The sequence below is a fragment of the Exophiala aquamarina genome (assembly GCF_000709125.1).
Source record: "Exophiala aquamarina CBS 119918 chromosome Unknown aczIA-supercont1.12, whole genome shotgun sequence".
NCBI classification, from domain to species: Eukaryota; Fungi; Ascomycota; class Eurotiomycetes; order Chaetothyriales; family Herpotrichiellaceae; genus Exophiala; species Exophiala aquamarina.
The window spans coordinates 953285-975885 of NW_013550576.1; the positions used below are offsets into that span (position 1 = coordinate 953285).

At 50.5% G+C, this 22601-nt stretch overlaps 10 protein-coding genes across 10 annotated transcripts; 5 read left to right on the plus strand and 5 right to left on the minus strand.

The window, feature by feature from the left end:
• Positions 1-1080: 1080 nt before the first annotated feature.
• A1O9_10301 (uncharacterized protein) lies at positions 1081-1395 on the plus strand (the record flags this gene model as incomplete). Its single annotated transcript, XM_013401035.1, has 1 exon — positions 1081-1395. The coding sequence occupies one exon, from the start codon at positions 1081-1083 to the stop codon at positions 1393-1395; it is 315 nt and encodes a 104-aa protein (XP_013256489.1).
• Positions 1396-2076: 681 nt separating this feature from the next.
• Positions 2077-2258, minus strand: A1O9_10302 (uncharacterized protein; the record flags this gene model as incomplete). The annotated part of the gene is made up of 1 exon (XM_013401036.1): positions 2077-2258. A coding segment is annotated over one exon (180 nt), but the record flags the coding sequence as incomplete, so codon positions are not given.
• A 656-nt stretch (positions 2259-2914) lies between these two features.
• Positions 2915-4630, plus strand: A1O9_10303 (uncharacterized protein; the record flags this gene model as incomplete). Its single annotated transcript, XM_013401037.1, has 1 exon — positions 2915-4630. One exon carries the CDS (start codon positions 2915-2917, stop codon positions 4628-4630), a length of 1716 nt encoding a protein of 571 aa, XP_013256491.1.
• A 2725-nt stretch (positions 4631-7355) lies between these two features.
• On the plus strand, positions 7356-8641 carry A1O9_10304 (uncharacterized protein; the record flags this gene model as incomplete). Its single annotated transcript, XM_013401038.1, has 4 exons — positions 7356-7675; positions 7741-7984; positions 8065-8293; positions 8457-8641. 4 exons carry the CDS (start codon positions 7356-7358, stop codon positions 8639-8641), a joined length of 978 nt encoding a protein of 325 aa, XP_013256492.1.
• Positions 8642-8854: 213 nt separating this feature from the next.
• Positions 8855-10664, minus strand: A1O9_10305 (uncharacterized protein; the record flags this gene model as incomplete). Its single annotated transcript, XM_013401039.1, has 5 exons — positions 8855-9299; positions 9690-9757; positions 9838-9940; positions 10024-10558; positions 10622-10664. 5 exons carry the CDS (start codon positions 10662-10664, stop codon positions 8855-8857), a joined length of 1194 nt encoding a protein of 397 aa, XP_013256493.1.
• Positions 10665-13097: 2433 nt separating this feature from the next.
• Positions 13098-14935, plus strand: A1O9_10306 (uncharacterized protein; the record flags this gene model as incomplete). Its single annotated transcript, XM_013401040.1, has 4 exons — positions 13098-13216; positions 13264-13901; positions 13951-14110; positions 14164-14935. The coding sequence occupies 4 exons, from the start codon at positions 13098-13100 to the stop codon at positions 14933-14935; spliced, it is 1689 nt and encodes a 562-aa protein (XP_013256494.1).
• Positions 14936-15061: 126 nt separating this feature from the next.
• On the minus strand, positions 15062-15936 carry A1O9_10307 (uncharacterized protein; the record flags this gene model as incomplete). The annotated part of the gene is made up of 3 exons (XM_013401041.1): positions 15062-15230; positions 15296-15384; positions 15460-15936. 3 exons carry the CDS (start codon positions 15934-15936, stop codon positions 15062-15064), a joined length of 735 nt encoding a protein of 244 aa, XP_013256495.1.
• Positions 15937-16002: 66 nt separating this feature from the next.
• On the plus strand, positions 16003-18005 carry A1O9_10308 (uncharacterized protein; the record flags this gene model as incomplete). The annotated part of the gene is made up of 5 exons (XM_013401042.1): positions 16003-16203; positions 16305-16519; positions 16605-17177; positions 17291-17407; positions 17471-18005. 5 exons carry the CDS (start codon positions 16003-16005, stop codon positions 18003-18005), a joined length of 1641 nt encoding a protein of 546 aa, XP_013256496.1.
• Positions 18006-18370: 365 nt separating this feature from the next.
• Positions 18371-19323, minus strand: A1O9_10309 (uncharacterized protein; the record flags this gene model as incomplete). The annotated part of the gene is made up of 2 exons (XM_013401043.1): positions 18371-19128; positions 19239-19323. The coding sequence occupies 2 exons, from the start codon at positions 19321-19323 to the stop codon at positions 18371-18373; spliced, it is 843 nt and encodes a 280-aa protein (XP_013256497.1).
• A 532-nt stretch (positions 19324-19855) lies between these two features.
• Positions 19856-22420, minus strand: A1O9_10310 (uncharacterized protein; the record flags this gene model as incomplete). The annotated part of the gene is made up of 6 exons (XM_013401044.1): positions 19856-20156; positions 20234-20733; positions 20784-20990; positions 21047-21594; positions 21758-22226; positions 22379-22420. 6 exons carry the CDS (start codon positions 22418-22420, stop codon positions 19856-19858), a joined length of 2067 nt encoding a protein of 688 aa, XP_013256498.1.
• Positions 22421-22601: the final 181 nt, after the last annotated feature.

The following is a 22601-nucleotide window of genomic DNA, read 5'->3' on the forward strand; positions in this document are numbered from 1 at the left end:
CTACGCTGATGGTGTGCGTCGGAGACGCTTGAGGTGATCAAGGCAGCTTCAGCCTTAACTCTGACTGGCAGCCAGCATACATTTACCGCCTATGGATATCATATCTTTGACGGACGGCCCCGGTCCACAGCTCGTATTTCCAGGACCCTGCTCCATAAAGGTGGCCCATTTTGGAGCAAAATCTTAATGTCCCACTATGCTGGATCGTGCCTTCATCACCATTCATCCCCAGCTGTTGAGAAAAATGAAGCATGGTCGCAACAACAGTCGCTACACAGGCAACACCAAACGTCCTACCACCCAATCGGCAGAGTATCCAAATTTCTAAGTGCGCCTCTCTATGGCTTTCGCTTGTGACCACAGCCCTGACTAAGTTCAGACGGAAGGCTTACAAGACAGCTGCTCCAGATGATTTGAGCACGGTCGGGGCGCGTATCCTCCATCTGAGTCCACTATCTCTAACGCACGGGGAAGAATTGGAACCCGGAAGCGACAAACAGTAGACATTACTCCTAAGACTGACTAAGTCCTAGAAGTCGTGCGAGATGGTTTCTGGAAATACCGTCGAGGCTGCCTAAAGAACACCTCTTGCAGACTCCTTTTCAAGCATAAGTTCAGAGTGAGTGCTCAGCATTCGAACAACTTTTTCAAGAGTCATACGGAGTAGACAGTCTCGTGGTTCTGCATCCGTGCATGCCTGCAGCTACTGTAGACCCTAGAGGCATCTGGCGACTTAAAGTCAGGTGACCTGATCCGTTAACATTTAGGCCATAATTCTACCTGCTCTTCATCCATCCCTTTCGTTCCTCCGCGATCATCTCCTTGAACACTTGCGCTCAATACGCGTTGAGGTCAAACCGGAAAGGCACTCGTACATGCGATTGGTTCCTCAATACTGTCTCCTTTCGTCCTGTCACCATTACAATTTATCATCCTCACATTATTTGTCCTCTAAGTCCAGAGAATATACACTATGAACCGGCTGCGGCTGCGCACTGTAACAAGACTCACGAAAGCAACGAAAGCCGGCGGTCTTTATTGCAGCCAAAACATTCCTACCCCAGACACATTCCCGTCGTAATGTGGGCTCCTCCGGAACTCCCATACTATGTCGCATCCGATCGACTACCAGCCCCAGTTCCTACTACGCGAGAGATGCGAGCGTCCAGCACTGTATTGCACCAGCGCTCTGCCCAGACTGTCAAGGCTTTGGGTATGCACTATGTTGTCAAATATGGGCCAGGTGCGAAGATCCTAGAAGGACACAATCTACTTTTTCTACATCAACACCTGCCTTCCGCTCCTGTTCCACGGCTGTGGGCAATGTATCAAGAAGACGAGGACGTCGTCTTCATCATGGAGCGCTGTGAAGGCAACAACCTGCAAGATATCTGACCATCACTACAAGACTCAGACAAAAGCACCATAACGAAACAGCTTCGAACCATATTGGATCAGTTGCGGGCAAGAAAACCGCCAGAACCGTCGTTTAATGGTAGCTTGGAGCGTGGCCCTCTCCAATACTTTTTATTCAATCAGTGGAGTCTAATCCTGCAATCAACGGACCGTTTGTCAATGAGTATGATCTTATTCAAGCTCTCGTCTCGAATCTGAGGACCATCGATGAGCTCAATCAACGAGACAATTACGAAACGGATTTCTATGAGCAGAATCTGCCATCCTGCTTCCGCCTTGGGAGACCAACGCTAACTCATTGCGATATCCAGAGAAAGAATATAATGCTTCAGCGAGCTAGCCCCGATGATGGGAGTGAAGCCTCTTTCAAGCTTATGATTATCGACTGGGAGGACTCTGGTTGGTATCCTGCGTCCTGGGAATTCTTCGTTACATTCACCTCCCTTCGCTGGAATGATGATCGGGCTTCGAGACTTGAGCATTTCCTTACGCCTTTCCCAACCGAGACTGCCGCACTAAGCATGATATACCACGAGCTATTCTTCTAGAGTCGGCTCAACCCTTGTTCGGCTTTGCTAGCAGGACGTATTATCTCTCCTTCCATGGGACCCCCTTCCTCTCTCGTAAATGTATAGATCCCTTGTGTCGTAATGCCTTGCACTACGAAAGCAATCCGGAGCGACGCAAAGCTGGAATGACCTGTTCCTCTGTCCATTCGTTGGTTTGATCAATCTAGGTCGAGGACCCCCAGGGCTGTAGAACGTCCCGTCAAGCTTGACCGGCTCGGTCTTCATTGTTTTGGGATTGAATGCTTTTTGTCGCGGTGGTCCTGGCTGATCTTGGCGAATGGAACGCAGTATAGAACGCCGCACTTGAGGTACAACACCAAATTAGTTGGACCCGTGCAAGTCTGATGAGGCAATATCATATAGACTTCGTTGGACAACTCCGTAAAATCAGTCTGGCTAGAGAGGAATAGCAAGAGGAATAATAGCTATAGAACTATAGGATTAACCTTACCCCTCTAAAGTATAAGGAGAACGCGAAGCACTAGAGCGTAGCAGGTGTGCGGGAGCATTAAGTTTTAATTAAGGGGGAAACATAAAGATATTAGTAAGTCATTAAGACCTTTAGTAAGAAGGAGTTGAGATTTCAAGCTCCCGAGCAAAGCGAGGGTCAAGAGCTCGTATTGTATGCTATTTTTGCCATATTGAGCACCGAAGCTGTACTAACCACATACGATTGGCTGGCGCCTGAAAGACCAAGACCCGAGCCCGAAGCCAGCATCATCCCTCCGCACCTCCTTGGCATAGCTGGCCGCTATATGTGGCCGTATTAAGATGGCGTCTCTCAGCTGCCGCGGCTATCTTTTGGAACTTGAATGTGTCTCTTGATTCCCCCGACCCAGGCTGTCAGCTCCCATCCTGTTTGGTGGGTCAGCGCATATTTAACAAGATTTCAAGCTGTGCAAGTGACGCCGAATCGAATCTACTAAGCGATGCTCCCAGCCTCGAAGGATGCACTGCAAGAGAAATTCGTGTTTGTTGGAGGGCCGACTCTGGACGCAAAGTCAAGTAATGTGCGATCGGTCTTGCTACGTCGGGTACTGCGCGAGAGGCGAGCAAAAAGACAAAAGAATGCCGCGGAAATACTAGAATCGAAGTTGAGCAAGCGGTCAACTGCTCAGTCCTCCTGCGCTGTAGATGCAAATCAAGACGCTCAACTGGAGGCCACGGGATACCCTCTGATACGGCCCAGAAAGACCCAGGGTACCCAGACTGTCTGTTTCCATGGCTCGCAGAATCGAAGTTCGAAATGCGGAGGGCTCCTCGCTGATAATCAGCGATACCTACCAGACCCTCATCTTTTCGGAGCAGGACGCCGTGACCCGCTCCTGCCCGTGGATGCCCGGGCGGCACGCCTGAAAATACACGAGCTTCTCGATTTCACGACCACGACCATCTGGGCTCGCTTTCGTCAGCTGGACTACCCTGGAAACTGTTATCGAGCGTGGGTGTTGCCGTTCGATAACGATCTGCAATTGTATTCCGTCCTGTGGTCCTCCTCGTATCATCGCGATATACTGCGCGTCACCAACGGCGCCATTGTGCCCAAGCTAGACTCTCAGGAGCAGCTTGAGCTCCGACTCTTAGCGCTGCGGGCCTTGCAGCGGGAGATTGCCAATGTTTCGGACACGACGTCTCCAGATTCCTTGGTGATGTGCATGCTCTTCCTGGCTGTGAATGACGAACGCAACACTCGAATCTTCCGAGACCTCAGCCCATTCTCCCCTCCCTTTGTCAGCCTGCAGCTCTTGGACTTTTACGGGAGCCGGGACTACCACCCACTCCATTGGAACATGCTGCACGACACCGTGCGCCGATTCGGCGGGATCGAGAGCCTGCAGACGTTTGCGCTACCCTGGCTGCTCACCCTGGCCGCCCTCATGAGGTCAGCCCAGACCCTGGCTAGACCGATCTACCCGATCGTGGGGGTTGCTGGGAAGCCGTTGGACCTGCAGTCTCCGAGTTTCTTATTTCAGCCACGCGGATATAGCGATCCATTCAAGAAAGTGGGCTCTGGGTTCCACGAGCTTCTTACCATGTGGCCACCCGTAAGGCAAGAAGTTGTTCAGGTGCTGATCGACCTGGGGCAATACTCTCGAGTGGTCCAATACTACTCGGCCGTGATATGTAGCCCTGATGTCTTGGATCTACTTGGTGATTGCAGGAATGCAGTCCACCACCGGCTGCTTTCCTTGCCAAAGGAAGAGGACTTGACTGAGTCTTATCTGCAATATACCGAACAAGACGATGCAGAGAACGAGCTATCGCGGGAAATCTACCTCACGTGTCGTCTGGCTGCGGTCCTGTATGCGCTACATGTTACTTTTCCGCTTCCACGAACCCAGCAGATTAGGGAACTCACTCTTGATGCTCTGGAGGCCCGAATCGCCCGGTTATGCGCACTGAATTCTTCCGGCCCGGTAGTTCTTTGGTGCGCAGCTGTTGCAATCAGCATGTTGGGGGACGACCCACCCAACCGATTGATTGCGTACATGGCCCACCTGATTGCAGATACAGGCGTGGACACGCTGGACAAGTTAATCGACATGCTCCAAACTTTCGCGTGGGTGGATGCGGCTGTACAGGATTCCTGGAAAGGAATGTGGACAAGAAGATTCTTCTCTTCACAGCCTGCCACTCACATATGAAATATAGAAATAATCCCCACATTGGATCTGAACAACATGTACTTGGTTGGGGTAGTGTCGTGCAACACGCAGGAATAGATAATGTTTGAGAGCTAAATGAGATGTATTGACGAGTCTGACCTCGAGGACTAGGAAGCGACGTCTATCTATTATATAGGCAAAAAGAGCCGTCCGATTGAAGCCTTTCTCGCCGTCGCACAGAATGCCGCAAGGAATGTCTCACTGCGGCCCCTACTTAGCTGAGCCATGAAGGCAATAGTCGTCAACAGTCCTCGATAGACAGTCAACAATGTAGCCAAATGAGCGACTAGACACCATATATGGAGCGGACAATAACTTATTCGGAGACATGCGGGGGTACATGAATTTGTTAGCAACTTGCACACAAATGCCTGGACCATTATATATAATTGCCATATTGACTCCATCTCATCGTCACCGACTCAATAGATCTTTTGTATAGACATTCTTGGTGTTTATAACTCCATTAGTCACTTCACTATGTCGTCTGTCTCGCCTATTGGCTGGCGCGCGCCTCAAGGCTGCCCGGAACACCTCCGCTCTATTCTAGAGACCGCCGTTAATGGCTATCCCTCCGAGTGGCTTGTAGAGCCTCATGATGGAGAAACTTTCTCCTCGATGGAGGAGGCGGCGGAGAGTCTCCGCGTCTGCTCACTATCTCAAGGATTTGATATTGTTGTTGCCAGCTCGACGATCAATAAATCGCAGTGAACGACTCTCCTTGCTTGCGTTCATCATGGACAGGAGACAAAGAATTGGCGGCATCTTCCTCCATTAGCTGTTCGCGATGAGTATGGAAAGATTGTCGCGACTCCATGCGACGTCGAGATCGAACACAAGTGAGACAGACTCAAGGTCCATGGGCTTGCCGAGTGTCATATAAAACACTAGGAAAGCGAGGATCTGGGCATAAAGCCTATACCCTTACTGTCAAGTCAATATCTCATGATGAAAGTCATCCATTGCCGACGAACCTTTTGATATATAAACGTCACCGCGAGAACCTCGAGAGTTATCAACAACTCGTCTCGCAAGCAAGGGCCCATCGACTCTCTGTTCTTCATATTCCTTGAGTCGACGAGTACTTGGCGCTGTCGATGGATCTGGTCTCGCTTTAACTAGACGTGAGTACTATAATCTGAAGAGGCATGAATGCCTCACAGCTAAGAATAACAAGACAATTAACGGCTTGTTGTTTGCCCTTGACGCCGTCGGGTTTATATATCGCTGTCGGGTAGAGGATGAGTTCGATAATGGAGACTCACTCACTAGTCGAAAACTTATACAGATTTGGTTCTCGCATCCGCGTCTTATAGAACTGAGCTCTTCTTTCACCGCAGGCTCCGTCTGTATCATTGATGCAACGTTCAATACAATTAAGGCGAGGTTGCCCTTTATCGTCGCAGTTGGAGTCTTAAACAATGGAAAAACCTTTCCGATTGCGTCTCATATACTCGCGCCGAGGATCACATCTTGTATAGCTTTTTTGGGAGTCACTGAAGGAGCATTGGCCGGATAACATTGCTCCGCCATCTGTGACTGTTAGCGATCAAGCCCCAGCTATCATTTCATCAATTAAAGAACAATTACCTGGCACGAGGCATCAAATCTGTCAATGGCACGCGGCGGAGGCTATCTGCGCCAAGTTCCGGCACTATCACACCAAGGGAAAGATTGATGGAGACGAAAGCCATCACAGGAGCCTCAGGGACTATACCTGGGCATACATTAACTCAGAGAATGAGGAGGCTCTTGTTGAGAATCGCAGAACGCTTTGCGAGCGACTTAGCCCCGCGGCAAGACGATGTATTGGAGAGGTCCGGGTATCAAAGGAGGAGCGGGTTCGTAAGACGTTCACGTCCATTTTCTTCAACCTAGGCTATTTTAGTCAGCGCTCCGAATCATACATGTTGTCCTCAAAAAGATGACCAATGGCCAGCTAAATCTTGAGGCCTCCGTCAACGCACTTGCTCAAACAATAACTCAACTTATTCGGGATATAGAATAGAAAAAGAACGATAACATGAAGTCATATTCGAGATTGGCGCAGTCAACAACATTCAAGAATCTGCGGATAACAATTAGCAACTTTGCGTTGACAAGGATTGCGCTTGAATGGGATGATCTCTATCATAAATAGACAATGGTGGGAAGAATTTGAAGTGCAAATAGATTAACTTATATGGAGTTACAGTCCAACCCGAGTGCATCATGTTTTCTCCGAACCCTGAATATTGTGCCAAGTACTGTGTCCCAATACGTACGGCTCTGTCACTCTTGTGATCGACTAAGCCAAATATGGGAAGATGTTTCTAGGACGGTAATTGGACGGGGTGTTGATGCATTGGGCTTGGCATCGCTTGGCAATGAAGAGAATGGAAGTTGTTGGGATTCATCGCAACGAAATATGAGAAAAAAGTGCATCCCCGTCTACTCAGGTGAAGATTGCTCGAGGCTTGAGCGAATCACACCTCCAGGGCGGGCTGTCGCTGGCGGTGACGCGATGATGCTGAAAGATGACCAAGGTCTTTCTAATCACCATCAGAACCCCATATATAGAGGCCCCCAGGGCCCAGGCTAGAATCAATTTGTTACTTGTCAATAGTAGCGAAATTTGAACTTGAACATACACGTGGATCCAATCACTCACTTGCCTTGAGCACTCTACACAGCGATCTCATCCCTATAACATCAAAACGAATTGATGCGTTCGAGATTCTCGCACGCGAGCCTCTGGCACTCGGGCAGCGTTACCCTCCCCGAAAAGAGCCTTGTCATCCCGTTCGCCGGGCGCGTCGGAGCGAACCAGGAATTTGCACTTGGGGAAAAAAACAGCCGCGCGCGCGCAGAAATCTTGCAAAAATTCCCGGATGCCGCCCCCTGGATTCCAGTCCGCGATGCCCTATCACTAAACGGGTTTCTCCAGATCGAGCTGTGGAAGGCGGCGGCGATGGAGGCCATCGCGAGTTGCTTGCTCATCTATCTAACATGTTTTGCGGCTATTGGGTTAGGACAGGTGGCTCCGTAAGCACCATACTTCCTACTACTGCCTTCCTCCGGTCAAAACACAGAAAGATAACAGATTACAGTGCTTTTTCTTCCGGCCCTGTAGTTCCAGGACTGATCGGGGGCCTCACAGCACTGGTGGCCCTCCCTCTCTTTATCTACTCTGCGGGCCCAGTCTCCGGTGCACATATTAACCCTACGATTACCATTACAACATTCTTCAGCCGACTCTGCTCGCTACCACGCGCAGTCCTCTACATATCCTTCCAAACACTCGGAGGTACAATCGCTGGCTTCCTTTTACGAGCTAGTATGGACACGAGATCTGTACGTGTCATGTCACACCACCACACCACACCCCCTAGCGGAAGGAAGAGAGAAAATTCCCTCTAACATGATATCTATAGTTTATCGTCCCCGGCTGCTACATTGATACGTCGATGATCTCCCTCAGCAGCGCATTCACAATCGAAGTGACAACCAACTTCGCCATGGTCTTTCTCTCCTTCGGGGTTGGTCTCGACCCTCGGCAGCGCGAAGTCTTTGGCCCGGCTCTCGGCCCGATCTTCGTCGGCCTCATCGTCGGCATGTGCTCGTTCTTCACCGGCGTCAGCCGTGACGGATACACGGGATTCTGTATGTACGCCCCTTTCCTTCCTCTCTCCCTCCTTCCCTCCCTTCCTTCCTTCATATTCCATCCATACCTCCAGACCAGCAGCCGCGCGGCGTGTGGTGTGGTTGGATGGTCTATCTGTCTCGCCCACCCATTGCTAATCATCGTGAATTGATATTAATATAGCCGGGAATCCAGCCCGATGCTTTGGCGCGATGGTCGGTTCCCATTTCAGCTCCTACCACTGGATCCACTGGATCGGGCCGCTGACGGCGGCCATTTTGCACGGGGTGCTGTATTTCCTCGTGCCGCCCTTTTCAAGGGAGGAGGTTGTTACTGCGCGGAAGATTGATGAGAGCGATGAGTCTTAGCTTTGTTATTGTTCGTTGTTCATCAGGTAGTCTGGTCTAGTCTCGTTGGGGAGTATTTGGATTATATATTTGGCATTATTGATACCGTGATACAAGGCGTACGGGAAAAAACAAAGTATTTGGTCGCAAATTCCGGTACCAAACTCCCAAGAATCAAGCTGAGCAAGATCTTTCTTATCCAAGTCTGCAAATCAGACATGGTCACGTCAAAGGCTAAAACTTGGCTATGTAGATATAGGAGACACTTGCAAAATTGACCAGCCGCCGAATGCAACACCCAGGTTGTCGCGTGGGACCGCTATAGCCCCCATTCTCCAGCGCGAAGCTAGCTTCCTCATCAGCGGAGAACCATGCATTGCTAGCATCATTCCATGATTGTTCTGGATCGGTGGGTCTTGCAGCCACGGGTGGAATTCGCAAGCATGATCTGCGCGCAATGTCACCTTTCATAAAGCGTGTGACTGGGTATTCTAGTTGCTCAAAATGTGGTTTATATATCCTTTCCCAATCCGTGACTGTATCGATCACGGAAGTCACCGCTCTCTGCGGATATGTTTTACAGTAACTGTCGAATTCTTGGGTGCGATAGAAGAGGAATTTGCTGATGCCCGCTTGTCGCATCAGCGATATCAACTCGTGGTCAACTTCGTTAACAATCCTATACCTGCGTTTAGGATACCTGAACAATTAAGTTCGCTTCGTTCTACCTGCTCCGCCTCTTAATACTCGCTCTATCAAGGAACCACCTTGGTCAGACACTGTTCGCAGTTCAGACCATAACATATATTAGTTCTACATATACCTTTGTTTGCTGGGCATTGGAACATATAGAGGCTTTAATACGTATAGGTAGCTTCTTATTCCTCCGCTTAAGATGAGTTTTTTTGCTAATCTATCTACTAGACTGTTTTCAATGACGAATTTGTCCTACCTTTTTTCAGTACTTAAGAAGAGAAGAAAATCAACAGAGAGATTTTAGTTATCTGAAATGCCTAAGCCCAGTAGATAAGGGCTATTAGCATACTGGTCCTTCAGACTGGCCTCTCACCACTCAATGAGCTGGCCATCGAAATTGAGAAACTGCCCCGAATACTTCTCCCGAGTCGCATTATCCACCTTGGCAACAACAGTTAGCCCACTGCTGACGACTGCGACATAGCATCGATAAAGGGGTAGACCGCTGGGAAAATGCTTACCAGCCCGATAATGCTCTTAATATTAGTGTTGATGTCCGAAAAGGGCGGGTTCTCAAAGCCGAAAAATGCGGCACTCTTGCGTCCCATGTCGGTCTCAAAGAACCTATGCAAGACAAACACACCCAATTAGTTATCAGCAGGCTCATAGTAACGGCCTTCATCTGTCTAATTGGCGCAGGTACGTACCCAGGAGAAACGGCAAAGGCGATAATTTTAGGACTCTCAACGTGGATGGTCTTGGTGAAGTGGTTCAACGCCGCCTTGGACCCGTTGTACGGGAACCCCGGGAACATGGGGTACTTGTGCAGATCGTGGAGCGACGCGAGACCGGAGCTTATGGCTAACCACTTGGGCGTCTCGGCCCTGTCGAGGAGCGGCTTCAGCGCCAGGAAGAGCACGGCCGGGCCAACGGCATTGACCAGGTAGACCTCTGCGAGGCCCTTGGGGTCGATGGTCTCAATACGCCCTTGCTGGCCAGCGATGCCGGCGTTGGCGATGACGATGTCGAGCTTGGTGATACCCTGTGCCTCGAGCTCCTTGACAGCGTCCACGGCGTCCGTCGTCGAGGTGTACTCAACCTTGACCAATACGACCTTGCTGCCCTCGGCCGCGGGCAGCGCTCGCAGCTCCTCAGCGGCAGCGCTCTTGACGTCGCGGACCGTACCGATGACAGTGTGGTTTGGCCGGGCGAGATACTGTTCGACGAAAGCCTTTCCGAGTCCTGCCAAAATTATGTCAGGATGAAAAGACGTCAGAGGAATAACCCTAGCAGTATAATGCATACCTCGGCTGGCACCGGAGATGAGGACGTTGGTGGTGGAAGCCATGGCAGAAGCGATGTCGAGGATAAGAGATGGGAGATGTGTGTCGGTAGCAACTTTGAAGAATCTGGTGGCTTAGCGACTCGTTCTTGAGTATCTAGTAGAGAGGCACGTTTGTTCCCATGAAGGCTGTTGTGATTGTTTGATATAGGAGAAGAAGATTCGCCCACAACACATGCTATCCTTATATATTTGTAGGCCTTTGGGCGATGGCCACATAATATTATTTATTTAGTTTATATACTTGCACTGTTCCTATGTTCGCCTTGCATTTGTCGATGTTTGTCGGGGCGATTTGTAAAGTCTACTGACAAATCTATCAGAATAACTACACTGTTACTAATTATTTGTTAATCATTATGCATGAAAAGCGGCACCCAATTACGGTGAACATTATTGCAAGATCCGCTATAGATCATCAACACCCTCAACAATACAGCCTCAGATACCCCCTACCTTTACGATGCCGCCACGCAACCAAATCGAAGCTTTCCGCGACATCATTACTAGTCGCCGATTAGCCGGCGAGTGGCTCATTAACTACATACCTTTTTGAACGAAACGCCCATGGGACTTCGTAAGTCAGACCACCCATCCTTCGGCCACCTTCCAAGATGTCGCAGTGCCACGAAAAAAGCACATAATTTTACCCAAAACAAAGGGATTTACTCCAACAAACCATGCTTCATCTTTTCAATCTCGCTGGCTTTCGCTTTCTTCACCTCATTCACCATTTCACCGAACCCCCAAACGAATCAAGTTTCAGTGATCTCACAAAACACCAGCTTGGCGTTGTTGTGATACGAGGCTCAATCAACTGTCGTGACATTGATGAAAGCCCTATGGAATCATTCCGCGTGCTTGGAAATCGTTAGGAAGCTTCTAGAGTATTATTCTCACTGTATTTATACTCTCTACATTCTTAGAGATAGAAAGATAACAAGAATAACATATGCTTCTACAGCCGTAATTCACAACAGGCGCTAACTAAGAAGATGTGATAAATCAGTGGGTTGCAGTCTCACGCAGCTCGATCGCGCCGTATGTGGGCTCGTAGTAGGCTGCTAGCTTACACGCTGGTCCTGCAGGACTAGCTCAAATATTCATCTATTGAGTCGAGAGAGGCTGCTTACATGTAAGTATGGATGTAACCCCAAAGCCTATACCAGCGCTGCATCTTACCTATTCCGCCACCGCCCACCACACAACAAAGGCCGGACCCACCTGTGATGAGTGACAACCATAACAAAGCCTACAGCAATCCTGACAGAGAGCAATCTAATTGTTTCCCTTTTATTACGTTAGATCATGCTCATGATTCATATGCAGCCTCCGTGCATGGAACCTTGTAAGAATTCACTCCGATGCCTGCATATACAAGGAGATAGAGTGGGGGACTGATTGTGAGGATATTGGAGTTCAGAGACCAATAGGGATTTAAGACTTATTCCCCGCATGTCCAGATTCTTCTCCTGCCTGTGACATAAAATATGTTATGCCCTTGACCTTTACCGCATATGGATTGGCTTGAAACCTGACATTGTCATCTATCTACCTTATTTTGGACCACCTTTTACGTTGCTTACAAACATCTCCATAAGTGAACAAGATGCCTGCGGAACGTCGCTGAGATCAACAGGAGTACCGTATCGTTGAGTCTGCCTCTCACAATAATAATGCCCGTATGGTTATTATTGAAACGACCACCCCCGGCATCTCCGTTCCTCCTCCTCAGCCTCCCTCTTCTTGTTTTAACTTTTTTTGCGATCCTCACGAGATGGTAGCATTTAAGGCTCGCATCGTCCTAACCCGTGAAACACTGCTCCGTCATTCGGAAGACGGGGCAGGGATCCCGAGAGCGTTGAAGCTTCTCCTCCCGGAGAGCCTTACTCCGGATACCATGTTACCAATACCGGAGAACGCTCCGGCTTATGAGGGCAGTGACAATGCCCCATTGGATGGTCAGGTGAATTGATCCAAAAGAAAAGTTTCGAGATGGGTGCAGACGGGCTTCCTGGTGTGCAACAAAACTTGGCTGTCCAGCATATGTGTTAACACATCTGCACCCTATGGGGAATTATATCCACGAGTTTGAAAAAGAATATCTAGGATACATGCAATAATGGGTTTAGAATCGAACAGCACAGAAGTCATTAAAGTGCCTGTGGCGGTGATAGGAGGTGGTGGTTCGTCGACATTCGTCCCAGAGCAACCACTTTGCGCTGCCGTTCACGAGCCAAGCTGACAACTTGAATAGGCTGTGGATTAAACCTTTCAATATTCTTGTCCGATCGAAAAGTCCCCCATGTCCTGTTTGAGAAGCACAATGGGACGTCCGTTCTTCCCAGAGCCCACTATCTCAATCAGAGATCCCTCGAAACCTTCCGACTGCACGGTTACGTCGACGAGATCAGAGCGCAAGGGACGCCGATACGAAACATGTGTCAAACTACGTACGCAACATCGCTAGGAGGCGATGGTCCCTATGATAGGAAAGTGTTGTATACGACTTCCGCATTTGGAGGCGATGAAGGTTCAGAAATGCTGCGTAAATTCATGTACGTCGTGGCCGCCAACAATGAGATCTGTACACTAAACCGTTTAGGCATGTTGCGCCCGAAAGACCTACAAACCTGCCTTTATCTAGATCAGAGCCCATTTGGAGAGCTGTGGCCGAAAGTCGAAATCCAGGTAATATCAAGTTTTCGCACCGGGTCGTCGATTTTACCCAGAAGGGTGACTGTGTTGATCTTCGAGTCGAAGGGCCGAATGGTCCCCAAGTCTACCAAGTTCAGTACCTTGTTGCTGCTGAAGGCGGCGGTGGAATCGTGCGCTCCAAGCTCGGTATCCAGATGCAAGGTCCAAAAAACATTGCCAACGTTGTGTCAGTTCATTTCAAAGCTGATCTATCGAATTACTGGGACGATAGAACGCTGATAGCTGCTTTCATCAACCCTGAAGGAGAGACGCTCCTTGGTAGTGGTAGCTTGATACAGCTGGGTCCAACTTGGGGCAGATACTCAGAGGAATGGGGTCTGCATTTTGAAGGCCTCCCTGCTGACAATCCCAATCGATCTCGCGAGGATGAGCCGGAGATCTTGAAAGCGCGGATCCGCTCTCTTCTCAAGATCCATAACATTGACATTGAGATCCTGAATGTCAGTCACTGGGTGATTGAGCGGGTTTTGGCCGAGAGATATCAAGATGGGCGGATCTTCCTTGTTGGTGATGCAGCCCATCGAAGTGAGTTCACGACGCCTATACCTGTCGGCATCGATTCTGATATTTATAGGGCCTCCGACCACTGGACTTGGTCTCAATGGTTCAATCGAAGATGCCAATAATATTGCGTGGAAGTTGGCGCAAGTTATCCATGGCAAGGCTTCGCCAAAACTATTGGAGACCTACGAACAAGAACGTCGGCTCATCGGGAAACGCAATTGCGACTGGGGGTAACCATCTCTCAGTGGAAAGATATGCAGTGAGTCCGCTGACACTCGAACAGATTGATGACCTTCGCCAATACCAGCGTGTTGAATGCGGCACTGGGATTTGTCCCGGGGCAGAAAGCTACAAATATGGCACGGCTTGCAGCGCTGCTGGAAGAGTCAGATATTGGGGCAACGTATCGATCTCAACTGCAACACATCTTCTCGGCCCAGGTCACTGAATATTCAGCCCTAGACCTGGAACTTGGGTTCAGTTACTGGCAAGGAGGAGCCTTTCTTCCCGACGGGACGGAAAGACCGGCCATTGATCCGCTTGGACAGTCTTACATCCAGACTTCAAGACCTGGTCATAGGCTGCCTCACATTTGGCTGGAAATCGACGGAGATCGATCTCAAAAGCCGCTGTCGACACACGATTTGATGAACAATGACTACGACTACCTCCTAATCACGGATCAATACGGGACTTCATGGATCGAAGCAGTCCAAAAGTCCGCCAAACTTCTCCGCCTCACCATCGGAGTTGCGCAGATTGGACCTCTCGCGGCGGGACTCCGCCCTTGTAAATACATCGATCGAGGGGATCGGTGGGCAACTGAGTCCGGCCTGCGGAAAGGCGGTGCAATTCTTGTTCGTCCAGACAACTTTGTCGCCTGGCGGCAATGCGACGGCAGCTTGAATGGAGGCAAAGAGCTCGCTACTGCTCTAGAAACGCTCGTTGGGGACTGCGTTGGTCACGATATCCCGTTCAATCCATATACGACGAACGGGTTCTACGAACAGCACAAGACTTCCCATGTAAACGGATTCCACACGAGGAATTGTTGAGAGGGGTGGAAAAAATAGTAATGACATCAAGTGCGGTAGGAAGCAACTGACAACGAAATTCGTTCATTTTTGCCCCGTGAGCTTCCCATACACGTCTCCTCGTTGATTCTTGAATCTGTGAGCATCCTAAAAGGCACTTGGACCCTCGTGTTTGATATACTTGTTCCCGTCGATCACGACATAATCAACTCCCACCAGGCATATCATCTTACTGTTGTCGCCCACAGCCTCCTCGTCTGGTCGAATCTTTTCCATATATTCCGGATCTGCAAAGAAGGCGAGCATATCTTCATAACTGGGCGCTCAAAATCAGCCAAAAACCAATTCACACAGTGCTCTGGGCAAGCGGCCTTGATCTACCGGTGCACAAGGAATTCGGCGATTCCATCATATGGAGATTTGCTACCAATGGCTGCCACAAGCGCCTTGTGCTCTGGGGTAATATGATACTAGCAAATTTTAGCTCAGTGCCTCAGTCATTGTGTCTCCGACGAAAAGCCTAAAAGGAACATACTTGCGTATACTTGACGATCCCGTGACGGATTAACAGTTCTTGCACCAACGGTGCATGCTTGTTGGCCCAGTGCTTGTGAAATTGGTCGTCCGAAACCCCCTCCTTCTTGGTTACCAGCACCGAAATGCGAGTAACCTTTTGCAATGACATGACTTGGTTGACTCACGAGACTGCCAAAGACTGTAAACGACAGTGTGACCTTCGGTACATATGCATCTGGCGCGGGAGAGTACAGAACTGATGATTCGGCAAAAGAGTGGGAGGGAAAGACTGTTCCGTCTCTTGGCCCATCAACCTTGCCTCGGAGGTGTCCGAGAACTCTAATCTCTCTAACTCCCCAGGCTCCGGAGAGACCTTCACCCCAGACACGGAGGGCGAAGCTGGAGTTGATGGTGAATGTGGAGAAGGTCCGCGGGGTGAGTCCGGTGTCGATCGGCCAGTGCCACAATCCTTGCTGCTCCTGGAGGCTGGCTGTCTTGATAGCCATGCTCAGGATTACAAAGGGGGAGACTCTTGTCCAGAGATGCAATGCTTTTCCTCCCCAAAAGACAACATGGAGACTGCAAAGCACTCCCACTCAGAAGCCAGAATGATCGAAAACATCAATGTCGAAGAGAAGGGTTATGCTACTGTAGTTCCCAGCCCACAGCAGCCTCGCGATGTTACCGACCGGGGCGCCGAAGCAGTCTTGCTTTCAATCGAAGGAGCAGACGCGGACGTGGCGAGCACCTTGAAGCTTGCAAAGGACGGACATGTAAGTCCTCTCTGGTTACTTTGGCTTCTCCTTGGTACTATATGTACTACCCTTGTCTCTTCGCTCCGCCACTATGACTCTCATATTGATCTCGTTGGCAGACCGTCCTTGTGCCACAACCAAGCGATGATCCTGAGGACCCTCTGAACTGGTCGTGGTTTAGAAAGCACGCCTTTCTCATCACTACAGCCATTTGTACGTCGTCCTGCGACTTCGGTATCACGCTCGGGGTCCCTGCCGTGATCAAGCAGGCTGAGTTCTGGAACACAACTCCCGATCTTATGAATCATCCTACCAGTTTGTGTGTGGCAATGAGGTAAGTCCAGCGACTGGAGCCAAAGACTTCAATGCACACATATCCATGCTCAAGCTTAGAACGTATGGCTTACCGATCTATGCAGCGGTATTGGGGGGCTACTCGTGATCCCGCCCTCTTATTACTGGGGTCGTGCTCCGGTGCTGTTTTGGACAACCCTCATTGCTACAGCACTGACTCTCGGTATCGCCCTGACCGACGACTACGTGACATTCTACGCGTTACGTGCTCTCCAAGGAGCCTTCATCACGACTTGTAACATTGCGGTCTTATGTTACATCAAGGATATCTTCTTCTACCACGAACATGCGCGCAAGATCGGCATTTGGTTTCTCCTATACTTCACGGCGCCATCACTAGGCCCCATGTGCGGCAGCTTTATGCTTGCATACACTCCAGGCTGGAAGAGCCCCTTTTGGCTGTCATTTGCGTACAACTCTGTCGCCTTCATTCTTATCTGCCTCTTTGTCGACGAGACATGGTACAGACGCGACATTCCGGCGGTGAATCAGCCATCCAGAGGCAGTCGCGTCTTTAGGCTTCTTGGTTCGTGGCAGATCAAGCATCACCATGGCTACTTCCTACCGGTTTTACAGGCATACAGCCGGATGATCATCGTTGTTTCCAAGCCGGTGATTCTGCTTTCCATTTTCTACTAGTGAGTTGTTTCATCCAAATCCACCTCAGAGCTTCGCGACCGTGTCGACCGGTGACCAGTGACGGCTCTTTTCTATTTTCTTACACTCTAACCTTGCTGACTCTTGTGTATAGTGGTATCACAATTATGTGGGGAGTCGGCATCAACAACGGATCCGCCGTCCTTCTCTCTACACCACCGGAGCAAGGAGGATATGGCTTTGGTGTCAAGGGACTAGGTTTCATCTACTTGTATGTGCTCCGACTTCCATGACTCCGCTTTTGTGATGCTGCTAACCGTACTCACCCGCTTAGCGCCCCGACCGTTGGCGTCATTCTAGGCGAATTCGCAGGTCATTTTCTCAACGATTGGTTTGCAAACCGATATACACATAAACACAAAGGCATTTTCCGCCCCGAGGGCCGTCTGCCGGTCAATTTCCTCGCCGTCCTCTTTCTGGTTCCGGGCCTCGTGCTTGTGGGCCAGACACTCCACCACCGCCTCCATTGGGCTGGAATTGTTTTTGGCTGGGGCACCTACAACTTTGGAATCATCCTTGCCAGCGTCTCGATTTCGGCATATACTTTGGATTGTTACCCTAGTGGCGCTGGGGAAGTGTCAGCGTGGCTCAATCTCTTTCGTACAGGATGTGGCATGGCCGTACCCTATTTCCAACTCACCTGGGGTATGGAAAGGGGCTTCGGGGAGACGTTTGGCATTCAGGCCGCCATTGTTGTCTGTGCTTTGTTTCTACTTCTCCCCCTTGTTTTCTATGGAGAGAGATTGCGCGTTAATTTTGGAGCGTTGAAGCTACCTGGGTCCCAACAACTGAGTAGGCCACCGGGATGATAGGCGCCCGTTTGACGCGCACTTTGCGGTTAGGTACAGTTGGATCAAGGGCAGGGCGATGTACGCCGTAAGGGGCTCATGCCAGCTAGGAGGTGCAACTATGCTGGGCGAAGAGGCGCTAACTCTGAAGAGATAATGCTTTGAGCTCAAGCGACGCTTGTCAGCCTCTCCGGAAGGATGTAGTACAGCTAGAGGAATGAAACGGCTGAGGTGGCTATCTTCAATCTTGAGGGTATATTTCAGCTTCACCAATCTAGTTTTATGCATAGACAAAGTCATCTTGGTACCGATTTAAGGTACTCTGATCTATGAGACTATGTAGAACTCACAACTACTTATTGGTACGTTTGCAGATCCCCATGCCCTCATATGGCCAGATAACCTCCGTCAACCGGCATAGAGATGCCAGTGACAAAACTAGCCTTGCTGCTGCAGAGGAAAACGCAGGCGTCTGCAATCTCCCGCGGTTGGCCCCAGCGTTGCAGAGGCGTCATAACCTTAACCGCGTGATCGTCCAGTTCAGCTTTCGCGCCACTCGTCATTGATGTCTCCACGATCCCCGGCAGTACGGCGTTGACTCGAATCCTGGATAAAGCGTAGTCAACTGCGTCCGAGCGCGTGAGGGCCGCTACGCCCGCCTTGGATGCGCAATAAGCTGGGCATCCGGGCAGAGCCACGTACGCCAACCCCGAGGCAATGTTCACAATGGCACCTCGCTGAGCCCGAGAAGCGTCGATGCCTGGGTACACATGGGAGTCGAGGGATTGCGATTTCATGATCCGGAGCTCTTGGCGTGCACAGAGGAAAAGCCCACGGAGGTTGACAGCAATAACACGATCGAATGCTGATACGAGAGCCACGTCGGAAGGTCCTGTGTTGCCAGGTACACCGGCACAATTGATGGCGTAGTCGAGACGGTTGAATGCGTCATGGATGGCGTCAAACGCTCTCACGACCTCTGCCTCGTGGGCCGCGTCGCATTGGAGCTCGAGAACTCGCATGTCTTGGTTCAGAGCCCTTATTGACGAGGCAACCTCGGTCAAACCGGCGGCATTGACGTCGATCAATGCGATCGCAGAGCAACCCGCACGTGCCAGCGCGTGGGCCACAGCACGTCCAATTCCTGTGTTGGCAGGCGGATTCAGTGTCCAAAATCCATTTCCATGTTCGACAGCCACATGCGGGGTCCAACAACTCTTCAAGGCCCTGAAGGAACTGGAACTTGGAACTTACCCGAGGCTGCCCCCGTCACTACGGCCACACCTGGTAATTCCTTGACCATGGACACATTGGCGTTGCTGTTGCTGTGGCTGTTCATTCTGATGGGAATGCGACTGCTAGAGTTCTGATAATGGTCGAAGACGACGATACCGACGACGACGATGACGAGCTCTGAACGTTTGTTGCCAAACACTAATCCTGACCGCGGAGGCACTCCGGACTCCGGACTCCGGACCCTCCGACGCGAAGAAAGTGGAGAATTAGAAAGACTCTGGGGGTGATTGACGGGTTTCCCCGACAATCAAGATGCCACCCGTGCGGGTCTCGTTGTTTTAACCAAGCAGTGATGCGTCAGCCTTACTCCAGAATCTCCTAGTCACGAGGTGCTACGATTGTGTGCGAAATCTCCAAAGAAAAGAACCAGGACAAAGGGAACGGTTCACTCCCGTCGCTGCATTTCGACAACTGAAAGTCACCTCACTACCAAAAATTGCCCGACTCACTCCCGTTGACACATAAGCCACCAAGTCCGGGGAATTGGAAAGCCCATTCCGTGTTCTCCCAGTTCATAATCGTCGACGAATCCTGCGAGGGTGCCTTACGTTATTAATGCGGCGCAATGGATAGCATCAAGCCACTGGGCAACTTACCTCGAAGAAAGAGGAGGGCTGCTGGGGGAATATTTCCTGAAGCTGGTCATCCCCGTTCGCATGGAGGCCTGGGAGGCTATCAGACTGCGACTCTCTTGCTGCCACGAGTGCTGTTCGAGCTATGTTGGTGAGTTCTCTGGCAAACGAAAACTTGAGATCGCCGTTGGTAACGTATCCAATGAGACTAATGGATCCAGCCACCACTTCCATCAAGTCGAGATCCGACTCGGCCAGTGTGCTCCGCGGGTTCTGCAGAATCTGAAGGAAAAGATTGATATGGCTAACGATTGGATAGTAAAAGACTTGCCTTGGATGTGGGTGTTAGTCTGTTTCCCAGCGCGGCACAATGCTTCTTACCACACATGCGAGGCGGCGGTGACCTCCATCAGCTGTGTTGCGCTTGCAATGGCCCTCGAGGCGTTCATGACTATCTGAGAGCTTTTCTCGATCTGCGTAGCCATCATGAGCTGTTGGGCAGAGTCTAACGCTGGTTGTACCCAAGGGTATGTGATGATATTGTGGATCGCACAAAGTGTCCCATGGAAGGCATAATAGATGTATGTCCATTGTCTCTGATCCATCTGAGAATTTTTCCGAAAAAACTTGGAGGTAGGCCGACTCCTGTAGATTTCAGGCAGCTGATTCCACCACTGTCGAATCTGTTTGTCTAGTTCACCAGTCGTTTTGCACAACTCTGTGATAGACGCTGCCAGTGCTCGGGTCGAGTAGAGCCGTTTAGACACAAGGGAGGCAATACGTGCATGTTGAATGGCGCTCCTGAAAAAGTCCATCCTCGCCGCTGTCTGACGGCGTGGAGCCACCGGCAATGCCAGATCGAAGTCGTCGTCGTGGATGCACTACGTCTGTATCAGCTGGGTTCCTGTTGCGCCGGGGGATGTTGACATACAGAGGGTCGACACGCGCGGCTGGCGAGCAACTTATCAAAGAGATAGAGGCACCACCAGAGCCAGCAGTAATCCTCTCTCTCGTCCTCAGAAGTCGCTTTGCGTGCAACGATTGGAAGATGAAAGCCTTTGGACTGAGCCAGACGGATTGCACTTGAAAGCAAGAAGAATTCCACTGCAGGACTGGAGATGGCCTCACAGTAGAAAGCCTGGTTGCGTCAACCACGATACAGAGTCACTGGACCAAGCTGAGAGGCGAGCTTACCATCAGGAGCAACGCTTCGACTGCGGTCGAGTTTGTACGCATGTAGAGAAGCTCTGTGTGGACGGATAATGCGTTCTCGAAATACGCCCATGAAGTATCTCGTGCCACCACGTATGACGATGGATGGGAGTCTGTGGCGAGAGAGAGCCGACTGCCAATGGCGTATACGGCGTTTCTCAAGGCATACCATCCAGGATCCGACAATGCGGTGGACTGGTGACTTTGGCGCTTGGTTTCGAATTTTTGCCGTTGTACCAGCCCCAGTTTATGCTCGAACGAGTCTTCGAAGAACGCTTGAAATCCCTCAACACCGCAGAACACAGGATGATATGTGATGTAGCAAGGGAACTGACCTGTCGTCCATCTCTCTGCAGCTGCGTTGTCCGGCTCTGGAACTCTTTTTGACGATTGGGGTAGCGATAGTTTGAGTGTGCGACTGACTTCAGTGGCAAACTTATGAGCGCTGGAGACGAATTCGCCGCTTCCAGTGCGTCTGGAGATCCACTCGACACCCTTACTCGAGCAAATGGACAGATAGGAAGCATTGCCTGATACGCATACCGTTAGAATGGTGATGCATAGTTTGGTAGGAGGTATGTAAGACCATGATGCTCTGAATTAGCCTGCGATTGATTAGTTTCAATGATGAGCGAGCGTATCCTGCGAAGTGGTAAGAGACCCGTACACTCACCTCTTCTAGTCCTCGGGTACCATGATCTTCTAAAGAAGCACCTAGAGCAGGACTCGTCACAGCATCTAGCTCCGCTTGGCCAACCCGGCCTGAGTCATTCCACAGTGTTGCGCAGTCGGACACCGTCGTGAGATCGTTTAGTGGAAGTAGTTGTCTCTGGTTTAAAGAAGAGCCTTGACCCTCACGAACCTGGAAGACTTGATCTGTGTCAGTCGTTAACGATTGTGGTACGGTGCGACTCTCGTCCGGAAGACTGTTGTAGCTTGAACGGAGCAACGGGACCAGGTAGGCATCATCTGGAGGAGCTGCTGGTGCCGTAGCGGTGACTGAGGGAGGCGCGGGAGGCGCTGGAGGCACCGAGGCAGCAGATTGACCTTGCACGAGGAACTCCAACCGCATCAGCCGCTCTTCGACATCTGTTGGTTTTCTCCTACCATGGTCCTGTCGATGATTGTCGGAAACTGGATAGACACATTCCCAATCGTGGCGCTACCACGGTCATCAGTATTTCCGTACTTTTAAATGCCATCTCGAGGGAGTCGGAACTTGCTGACCGTGCAGTTAGAACAAGGATGATGGCCGGTGCCTCGATCAAGTCAGCATCTCGCACGCTACAGGTGGGTGGCACAAATTCCTCACACCGCGCCTTTTTCTGGCGACATTTGTTGCACGCAGTGGGGCATTGTGGCAGACCGCGTTTCCCTCCCATGACCGCGCGACATCAAGGTGTAGACTTAGAAAATGATGCTGTCAATGAGTCGTAGTGCTGTGTACGTTTAGACAAATGACACTTCCTGGAATGATCTTACGGGAGTCGTCGGGTGAAGCAGATCAAATCATTCGGCTACAGTAAGAAAATGTGCC